Genomic DNA, 11275 nt, shown 5'->3' with positions numbered 1-11275 from the left:
CTTTGCATCCTTCCATCTGATGTAATGAATTGGTGGTTATGGCCTCTTCAAAGAGATCTGATATAGTCTCCATTTCCTCAAAATTGCAGTTGTGTGAAATCAGGTGGTACACACTGCTTTCTTCTCTCCCTCTGTTACTACCTTGTATATCTCACTTACATATTTTGCGTAGAAAAACAATCCCAAGTCCGGCAGCCTTTCAAATATTTGAAACTCCATTGTACCCTCCTTAATACCTTTTTTGCCAAACAAATGCCCTTTGTTTTCTTAACCATTCCTCATACAACTTGCATTCCAACCCCCTTATCTCTGTTGCTCACATTCAGATCCTCCCACTTTTTTTCCCTCATTCCTAAGTTACGGTGCCCAGAACGGCACACAACTCCAGTTGAAGCCTAACCAGTACCAAGTTGAGTGGTACTATTATCCCCTGTATGTTACATACAACATTTAGATTAATGCAGCACAAAATTTCAATTACTGTTTTGTGTCAACATTTCACTGCTGACTCATGTTGAGTTAGTGAGTCAGCAGGGTTCAGGTATCTTTTCTGTGCAAATGTTTGTCAAGTTTCTTCTTAACTGTATCTTTGATCAGCTAAATAGATTAAACTCCTGTAGTCTCAGTGCAATACATAACTTTCCACTACAAAGCATTTTTGTAGTTTTTCTCTGTATCGCTCAGTTTTCTCAGTTTTCTTTTTGAAGTGCTGAGAACAAAACTGAACACAGTATTACATTAAGGGTGTGTCTACACATCACCCTGTGGTGACCTAGCAACACACTATGTCGCCATGTGGCTCACTATGGTGATATAGCAATCACATGTCTATGCATGATCACCAGCTACATTGCCAAAGCAGTGCACTCCCCAGGTATAGCACTCTGCTCCAGGGACATAGTGGGGAAATCTAACGGTGCTCCGCATGCATGGCACAGTAACCACCTATACTGCGCTGTGCTTTAGTACTTCCAAAAGGTACTAAAGCATGGTACTATAGCAATGTCACCATAGGGTGACATGTAGATGCACCCAAATAGTCTCAAAGGCACTATATATATACAAAGTAACTCCTCCCTCCTCTTGCACCAAAGGATCACTTTAACCATTTTAGTCACAGCATTAGACTGAGAGTTTATGTTCATCTGGTTACCTCTTGTAACCTTCAGTTTTTATCCAGTCTTTCTAGGATGCAATATTGGGGCTTATCACATGTCATGTTGATCCCTAATAATTGTTTTGTGGTTCACTTTATTCCTCAGTAAATAGAAATTAAACCAAGGCAGTTTACTCTGAAAGAAACAAGTGCTGAATCGCTATGTTTTAGATTCTACTTGCTGTAAGGATAGAATAGGCACACAATACAGTTACTGCAGGCTAACTTGACATGGTAAATTGTTCCCACTCCTTAGGTTGGCATAATTGTTTCATCTGTTCATATCTTTAGCAGAGATGTTCTGATTCTTAGTTCTATTAAATAGAACTCTTTCATTTGTAAATTTAGTTTAAATTTACATTTTCTCTATTTTAAAATAATGAGCAGGCCAGTGGTATTGTCTGGAACCAATGCAGAGGAGTAAGTAGGATATGACAGGTTATGTTGTGCAAGAGTTGCCACACAGTAAGAAAATAGACATTTACATTTATCTGCACTGAAGAACATCAGTCTACTTTGCTACTTCATACCTCAAATTCTCCTCTCTAGATTTCTTTGTAAAGCCATGTAGGAGTGACAGATATTCTAGCTATTTACTTCGTTCTCCTATATTACATTTCTTTGGTCTTAACTACCGGATCCTAAGATACTTGTCTCAGCTGGTTTAGGCCTTTAGTTTGAGATAATAATTCACAGGTAACAATAAAGCTAGCATTAACAACTGAAACAAAATTCATCTTGGTGTATAGTTTAGCTCACATGCAACTTACTTAGAGAACATCTGACAAAGACATTTCTTCAGGGGGATTCCACACTTCTCATCTTTATTCCAAAAAATGTAAAAATGCTGTAGTAATTGACCATGCAATGACAAAATAGATTTACAGTTGTTTTGCTTGCTGGTATTTGGCTCTCTGTCTTGTAATTTCATTCCTTGTTGCATTCATGGTCATTTTCATAGCTGTATAGTAATAATCACTGGAAACATAAAGACAATACAGTGGATTTTGCTTTATAGAATCACTGGTTAATAGAATCACACGCTTTTTTGAAGCAATATGGGAAAACTAAAACCATTTGTATATTATTGCATGTAAAAATCACTCATATTAGAATCACAATTTTTAGTTTTTGGATCATTTTACCTGGCAGAGTTCCAGCCTGCAGGGGGCTGGGAGGGAGCAGGAGGAGGGCAGTCAGGCAAGGGGTACCATGTGCATGTAAAGTACTTGCTTATTCAAAATCATATCTGGTATGCTTTCCTTTGTAGAAAAAAAATACCTAATGTTAAGAACTTCATGTTCAGTCGGGCTGTTGTCACCGTGTTATTGTATTAATTGCCTTTTCACTGCTACAGTGATCAAGAGAAAAAAATGAGCTTAATGCATAGGCAGAGCACTCAAAAATAAGCTAATTGTAAGACAGGATGTAAAAGGAAGCAGTTGTCAACTTGACTATTCTGTAAACTGCATGATGAAGCATTGGTAAAGCTTGTTGCTGACATTTATTAGATTTTCCAGGGATGCTTTTGCTAGTCTATTATAGCAGCAAAGAGTTGTAATGCTTCAAGCGACTCAGTTTTTTTGTAAATTGATATAATTTGCTTTCAGTTGGTTTGTAGAAGTGTACTTTAATGTAATCCATAAAACGTGAGTGCTTGTATACATTCACTAGCTGAACATTGTACATCTCTTTAAGCTAAACTGATGTAATTTGAAGCATTTTTGGTGTGGCTTGTACATTTGTAGTGATCTCTTCCTAATTTAGTCCTTATCTACCATATGCATTCTGGCCAGTTTTTGGACACTGAAACAAACTGACTTCAATAAAACTAGCACTTTAAGTACTAGTTGTCACTTTGCTTCTGACTATATGGAGCACTGCACTTTTATAAGTACTACAAGCCCTGGATTTTGACCCATTTATTTTCCCATTATAAGGTATTAAAATATAAAGTGGCCATCAGAATTTTAGGTGAAGATGACCACAGCCTGGTGCCTGAGTTCAGTTAATTGTATGTTAGAAGTCACAAATTACCAAACAAAAATGATCCAAACATATTCATGTAACTTTATGTATTGTTAAAAAAATCTTTGACATCCAGGCAAATAGTTTCTCTAAATGTTGATGTCATCAGGAAAAGCATGCGCGAGGCTTTTAAAAACAAAAAATATAGGAGAAACCTTTAAAAAAAAAAAAAAAAAGAAAAGAATAACAACAGTGCAAAACTATGTATTTTAAATTAAGCACAGACCAGAAGCTGTGAAATAAGAAATGCAGTTAAAATGTATGGTTACATATGGTTGCTTTTGGTACCAGAATTTTCCCTTTGTTACCAACATAAGTAGGATGGACGATAAAAATTAAAACCTCTTAAGGTTGAGTTTGTTAGATGTGGTATTAGTATAAATTGTGCTTAAGCCATTACAGTAAAATCTGTTAATTTGTCTATTCTGGAAGTTCAGTTTAGATGTATTAGGAACTAAAACAGGTGTTTTTAAATGAAAGAACTAATACTTGGAGGGATGGAGTGTAATGCATAACAGCCATTAGGTCTGCTGTTGAACTTGAGGAGCAGAGTTAAGAATGTACATTTTTTGGTATGAAGTAAGTTTGACGCACATATTCTTTACAGTTTGTGTGATCTCCAAACGTGCATTTCTTGGAGGAAATTTATTGGCAAAACTATTTAATTTGATCATTTGTTACCAACTGCTAAACATTATGCTAATTTAGAATGCTTGAAAATAAAGTAAAACTCTTCAGTTGTAGTATTCGCATTTCTAATATACCCACACTGCAATCTCAAGAACTTGATAATGTTTAGCTTCTTTAAAAAGTGAAACCTTACACCCCCCCCACCTGCTGCACGTGCAAGTGTCTTAATTAAGAAGGCATTGTCTTACACTCTAATGCTATGGGTATCTAGATCTTAGTATGGGACATACATTCATCCCAATTTACTCGTTACTAGTTGATCAAGTCTTACTCAGGCAATATCCCTTTTGGAAGTTCTCCCCTTACAGTATCTGCTGGATAAAACAGAATAAGGTAAATTGTATGATCAGTCTAAACTGTTAATTGGGTTTCATACATACTACTAAACAGCTTATATCATAGTGATAAACTTCAAACAATAAAATAATAAATGTTGTTAGCCTGAATGCTGTAATAGAACTAAAGAGTAGATACATCATTTATGTTTATTTTGTTGCAGCAGTTGAGATTTTTCGTGACAAGCCCTAGATTTGAATAACTACTTGCCTTGGCTTTGATTGGAGCTTCCTGCTGTAGTAGGATTTCATAGTGGTTTGGCATGTGACTAGATTTTGATGCAATTAAAAAACATTCAGCGATTAAATATTATCAGCCTAATAGAAATCTTACTTTTTTAATGTTGTGTTCTATATTTTTAGCAGCGCTGAAACCAAGTAGTTAGCTTTTATTTTATGGCCCAAGTGCGTAACACCTGGAAATCTTGGTATATCTTAGCAATCAGCTCTATTGCAAGGGCATTTTCACAAAGCACCTATATCGGGGGTTGTCAACTTAGGGTATGCATACCCCTGGGAGTACTTGAGAAAACCCTAACAGGTATGCACGGGCAGGGACAGAGTGCTGCCATGCACCATTCCACATTGCTATGCAGGTGCCCCGGGCAGGGGAAGCTCACACGAAGCAGCTGCCACTGCTCTGCATTTGGCCACTGGGGGTACACTGCTCTGTGTCCAGCCACCAGGGGTACACTGATCCAAAACAGTTGAAAATCCCTGACCTCTATAATTTAGGAACCTAGATCCTGTAGGCTTTCAGTGGAACATGGGCTCCAGAAATCTTAGCTGCTTTTCAAAAAAGTTCTGTGTGAGCTAAATAGGATAAAGGAGAACATGGAGCTGTTCTTCTGAAGATGAAGTTTCTGCCCCCTAAATTAAGAATCTTCTTTGACAAGTTAAATTTACAAGTTCTTTACTTATACCTTACACATGAAGCCCACATATAATTTAGAGCAAAACACCCTGTTCAGCAGAACACTTTCAAAAAGAAAACACATCGAAAAAACACGTGTAGAACTATCGGCAAAAAAATTATAATGGCACACAATGTTTCACTGTAGTTTACCACATTTTTTCTTTTTAACAATATATTATGTCATTTCCATTTTCTTTAATAATTTTCAAAGTATTTTCAAAGCTGCATATATTTGTGAAATGACATTGAAATGAGTCAAGTTTATCAGTAACCTGTGTATAGCAGGTAGCAAATTCAAACATATTCTTTCCCAACAGCACTTTTTCAGTAGGATATTATTAGCTGAAAGGTGTTTTAAAGTCATGGCATGAAGAATCGTAAATGTAAACCCAAGTACATTGTGATGCTAATTAACGGACTTTTCTGAAATGTATGTGATGCTTAATATTTTTCTTAGAAAGTTTTGTTTAATGTTAGATCATTGTTCTGAAGGATATTAGTCCTACTGGAATTAAAATAATGGAAATAAAATGCATGTGTTACAAGTGTAGAAATGGTGGAGAATTACATGTGAACCTACTGTACGATACTGATTCTGTTTTCAAACAATCTGTTTTGCTGTTCAATAGTTGACATAAAAATGCAAATGTACTGTAATTTAGCACTTTTCTAATGGGCCCTGTTCTCACTAAACAAGTGATAGGAAATGGTTTTGTTGTGGAAGATGTAATCATGCTTGCATGAGTACATCAAGGCTTTGCCCTTCTTGATGTGTAAACACAACTTCCATTAATATTAACATATTAGCCCTTAAAATACTAACTCTTCCTATGCGTTTGTTACACCACATCTTAAAAATATTATAATTGGCCTAAATGCAGTTAAAAGTTCAGAGTCTCTTTACATGATCTTTTTGCAGAAAGATATTTCACTGTCAAATAGGTAGGCAGGTCAGGGTTGCCAGGGACAGAGGTTGTACATTGCACTCTCATTGTTCAGAGAGCTAACTAGTATCATTGTGAATTTGCCTTTAACTTCTTCTCTCCCCAAGTCCCTGATGAAATGGGATTGTTTCTTGAAGGACTGGCTGCCTTTCTTGAGTCAAGACTTCATATATCCTGATTAACAATATTATCAATCTTGTATAGCACTGCCATACAGAAATGAACGTGGAGGTGCTTATTCCCAGCACGTGAAATAAAATGCCATGCCATGCAGTACACTTTTACATTATCAACAGAGTGAAAATGAACACATTAAACCTGGTTTTCTGTTTTCCTCTTTGTTGTTAATAGTAGCATCCATGATCATGGTAGTCCTGTTTAACATTGTATTGCCTGGAGGCCCCTGTTTGCTTGTAAGCTCTGAAAATACAGATGCAAGACTGGGGTAGAGACAGGGATATAACAAAGGAATGAGTAAGAAGTGTCTGGTTTCAGGAGTCCTGGCTTACAAGAAGGTCATAGCCACTAGGACTGGTAGGGGTGATGTCAGCAGGAACCACAGCCAGCAGAACAAACAAAAAAAATCTAGTCTTGGAGATGCTGCATGGGAAGAAGCAGCAACAAGCTTCTGTCCTTGCTGGGCGTATACTCTGTTGGAGACTAGTCTGAGACAGGTGCCCATGTTTATGGAGTTACAAGGATCTCAGTGGTGGTACAAGGGAGGAGGGAAGAAGATCAAGAGTCCCATGGGGGCTAGGTGAGATGCTGTTTGAATGACACAGACCTGATTGGGAGATAGGCCAAGATGTTGAGATGACAGCAAAATACAAATTTGTTGGCAAAGGGATAAACTTGAGAGTGATCCACTTAAATATGGGAGCTAAAAACATGCTGGTGGACAAGGCATCATGAGATAGGATGCGAAGAAAAGGCAAGATCAAGGACAAACAAAGGTGACCTGAGAGAAGCAGATGAGACAGAAGGCAGCAAAGGAGGGATTTGGATGTGTGTAAACAGCAGGTTTAAAAATACTGTAATGGAGGGAGGGCAACAAGAGAAGTGCCAATAGTAGCAATAAAGGAGGGAGGTAGAGGTTGCAGAAATGAAACAGGTTAAGAGGTGCTGTGGACAAGGGCTGAGGTAGCAGCAAATGGGGAGTAGGAGGAGAGTGTGATTTAAGAAGATGGGTCCACAAGCAGAGTGGCAGTTGTAGAGGTCCTGGCCATTTTCAATCCTAGTTATCTGAAGTTCCTGTAAGCTATAGTGCAAGGCAGAAGACAGTGATGTTGTCTTTGTACTGTCATTTGGCCCTTGTGAAGCTCCAGTATCCTGGGGAGTAGGGGCAGGCTCTCTCCCCCTAGGAAGCACTCATTTCCCTAGGCTTAGCTCCCTTCCATGGAGTGGACACCATCCTGCTCACCATACACCAATATGTTAAAACATAGAAACCTTCAGATTCAGACTGAGGCAGGATCTCCTCCACACCAGGCATCAGATTCAAAGGGCACTCCCTCACCATACAGACTCCATGAAATAACACAAAGAGTGAGTTTCAAGAAAGCTAAGGCTGGAGGTGGGAATGAGTTCATCTTTATATTTTGTAGTTTATTTTTGTTTCTCTCAGTTCCTTCACCTCCAAATCTGCAAGTTAAAAGTTTCGTATATGATGCTGCCAAAACACACACACACAAATTTGGGCAGGCTTTCTGAGACCATGTAAATATCAGACCCTGAATTTCAAAGGAAGGGAGGAGATAAACTACCAGCCAAGTTCCTCTCATAGGAGAAATTAAATCTACAGCCTATCCTAGTGTTAACAGGGTACAAGGTGTTACTTGTCACGTACTGTACTGAAAGGTTTCATTGATCAGTGACTGTATTGTACTGTATGAAAAATCATCAATTGCCTTGTATTGTTTATAATGGACTGTACCATATACTACACAAATTTCCATATTCCAAGTTTTTCAATGATGCATGTTGCCAGTTAGGTCCTAAAACTATGTGGTGCTAATTCTTCCATATCCAATGGTGCTTTTGTGGATGCTAACTGCAGACATGCTGAACAAAAGCTTGAAGTTTAAAAGTCTTTCTTGTCTGTTTGTATAATGTAAACACACACACAATGATGATAAACTTGAATTTGTTTCAAAGTATCATTGACAATCTAATGTTTTCTATGTGTGCTTGATTTGGGTTTGGAATTGTTTTTTTTCCAGAAAGCAGCTGTGTTTCTACACAATACACACTGGTATTTCTTCTAGGAGATGATTTCACCTCACAGGGCCAAGAATCTGTCCAACTCCTCAGGTAGTTGAAGTTGGTTGACCCTTTACCTGCTTTTTGCACCAGTTTCATTCACATGAATTTAGCCATTTGTTTTCTGATGTGAATAGGGTGTACAGGCCTAAAAAGGACTCCATCTCTTAAGCATTAACAGTCCTCATACTGCCTCAGCATTGTGCATGTCATGTAGCTTGGTCTTCTGCTTGCATCACAGTTGCATGATTGTGTCTATGCCAGGTCCTTACAACAACTTCAGTCTTATTCAGAAGCAAACCAAAGAGCACATAGTAGTGCACCTCTTGCAGCCATGCAAAAGAGCTAGGTGCTTTGTTCATTCAGTGAGTGAAAGGTGGGAATAGGAATTCTTCAGAGACTGCCCACTTAGCCAGAAAGGAAAGAGAGTATTTTTGCAGCTGCTGTTTGGGCCTCATGCAGGAGTAATACTGGCAGCTTGCTCTACTCTGGGGTAGAAAGAGTGGTAGTCACTGCACAGTTCCCTGGGTGAATACTGAGGAGATGGAAAATTTACCAAGACAAATTAGGAACATATTTTGTGTATTGTATAATGAAGAAGTGTGATAGTAAAGACGTTGGGTGGATTTGTTGGCAGCACTAGAAATTCACCCTGGAAGCCATTATTTGAGCATTGCATATAGATTCAAACGCATTTCTTCATCTTTTTAATGCTACTTCTGCCCATTCAAGGTAAGATGGCTTAGTCACATGTAAGGTCTATACCCCCAGCTGTTCTGTCATATATGAAGTACAAATGAAGAGAAAACTTGGTTTTCACTACTTATTGTTCTTTAGTCTTTGTGGACACGTGTCCCACAGATAAAAATGAGAAGCAGCTGTCTAACTTGTGAAATTGATGGCTTTCAGGAGTATCAGATCCAAGTAGCTAAGTTTGTCACAGCTTTGACTGTCAAATCAATGCTTCTCCCAATCTGTCAAAATAAAGGCAATGTCTTTGGTAGTAATAGATTTTTTCTTATGAAAATCGATAGCCAGAAGCCAAGAAAAGGAAATGGTAGATAGGAGACTTAAAACTAACTAGAAAAGGATTAGTCTTAGAGAGAACCAGAATTACAAATGCATAGAATTTACCAAATCTACACTAGGAAGACTGTGTTTCCATAGTATTTTTGCTGCAGTTGTTGGACACATTCATTTTACACTAGTGTAGATTTAGTGGAAGCTCGAACCACTGCAAGGAAACATCCATTTTCCTGATGGGGTCTTCAAACATCTCTGCCAGCTGAGGAGCCTACATTCTGATTGTGGAGTGCCTTGGCCTATTGGATGAAAAGAAAGAAAGAAACAAAAGACACAAGCTGCTTTTTAGGACAAAAAAATCAGAATATATTTTTTATCTATTTGAAAAAAAGTCTGATATTTACCCCTGTTATCAACTGAATTTGCATATGGTTGTTTGCCACAATATCTGTTCTGTCTTAAAATAAATTTGCTTACTTGTGTAGTCTTAACAGTTTGGTTTCATTTTTACAATCTAATTTTACCTTAAAATATTAATTGGGAAGCATCCTTAAATTTTCAATCTTTTGGACGTTTTCCATTAAATGTCCTGGAAGAACATCTATCTATCTAGAAGGGAGAGAAACCTCATAAAGAGGTTAAGTCTTTGTATTTTTGCAATTATTTTTCTATTTGCTAATTTTATTTCCTCTTTTCCTGCCCTTCCAGTAGCTTTCATCGTTGAAATCATCTATATGGTAAGTGCTTAACAGAAGACTTGCTTTCTGGCATTATATTCATCAATGAAGAATTTTTTGTAGTTATTAAAGGAATTCTTCAAGATAAACAAATTCTAAGCTTAGTTCTGTTTATTGTTGTTTGCTCATTAATGGCAATGCAGTAATTGAGAATGGTATCAAGAAATAGCCTTGACCACAAGGCAGAAATTTTTGCAAAATACTCTCTTCATTAAAATGCAAATACAATACAAGTTGGTTTCCTGTAGCAACACACAAAAAGGAACATTACAATTGATGAATAAAGGAATCATCCACATATGAGAATGACTTGGTCTGGGGAAATTCCTGTGGTTCAGATGCTTCAGAGTATTCTGGCATTCCTTTAAAAGTCTGACCTTTCAATTACATATATTCTAGAGGGCCATGGAGATCAGAATGGTTAGCATCAAAAGCAAAAGTACCCAAGATATACTGTTTTAAAACCCTAAGTAATATTGAGATGGTTTTGTTTTGTGAATTATCATTTACCCAGGAATTTTGTTTCTGGACCATCTCTCCCAGGTCAGGAGCCATGTCTGCTGACCAGGCAGCAGATTATACCAGTTCAACAAACACAAACCAGTTGCCACTTTGGGTGGGAACAAACCAAAACTGAACCAAATATCAGAAAACATTTCCTCTGATTTCTTCCTTGTCAATAGCCAACACTTGGGATTTTAGGGAGCCCATGTTTTACTATGGTTGCAATGTCCATCCTTTTTCCCCATAGAATCTGTTTTTCTATTGCATCTCTTGGTTATAGGGCTAGTACATAGGCTTCCCACAGAACTCTCTCTTTCAAAGTGATACTTTAAAAAATCTAGCATAATCAGAATATTGAACCTGTTTTAGTATTTTCAGTTTTCACCATACAGGATCTTTATGCATAGGATCATAAAATGGGGACCCCAGGACATCATCTAGTCCAACCTCCATTCAAGGCAGGATCAGCTATGCCTAAATCATACTAGACAAGTGTTTTTTCTAACCCAGGCATTAGCAATATTTTGGAGCAGGGGGTCAGTATAACAGAGACAGACCTTAGCACAAGCTACTTTCAACCTGGCCTCTTCTGTCACAGCTGTAATTACTGCCCCCCACTCCACTGCAGTGCCACCACTGCAGTTTCTGCCTAACACCTAGCCACCACAGAGGTGAAGCCCTCC

The 11275-nt window shown here is 37.9% G+C and overlaps 1 protein-coding gene across 9 annotated transcripts in view; it reads left to right on the top strand.

The window, feature by feature from the left end:
* Positions 1–11269, top strand: part of PURG (purine rich element binding protein G) — a 50241-nt gene extending 38972 nt beyond the window's left edge. For 5 of the 9 annotated variants that reach the window (XM_019516773.1, XM_019516780.1, XM_019516779.1 and 2 more), the window contains 2 exons: positions 10060–10088; positions 10632–11269. Coding sequence is in view for 2 of the 9 variants with exons in the window: in XM_019516780.1 (XP_019372325.1) it covers positions 10060–10075 (16 nt within the window). In the remaining 7 variants the exon portion in view is untranslated. Of the gene's footprint in view, positions 1–1820; positions 1832–4192; positions 4208–5022; positions 10089–10631 lie in introns of those variants that run through there. The other 4 variants (XM_019516774.1, XM_019516776.1, XR_002097223.1 and 1 more) reach the window with 3 other exon arrangements.
* Positions 11270–11275: the final 6 nt, after the last annotated feature.

The sequence above is a fragment of the Gavialis gangeticus genome, unplaced genomic scaffold (genome assembly GCF_001723915.1).
Source record: "Gavialis gangeticus isolate Ggan-Ray unplaced genomic scaffold, GavGan_comp1, whole genome shotgun sequence".
Classification (NCBI taxonomy): domain Eukaryota; kingdom Metazoa; phylum Chordata; order Crocodylia; family Gavialidae; genus Gavialis; species Gavialis gangeticus.
The sequence above is the reverse complement of the archived record's forward strand: the minus strand, read 5'-3'. Positions and strand labels throughout refer to the sequence as shown.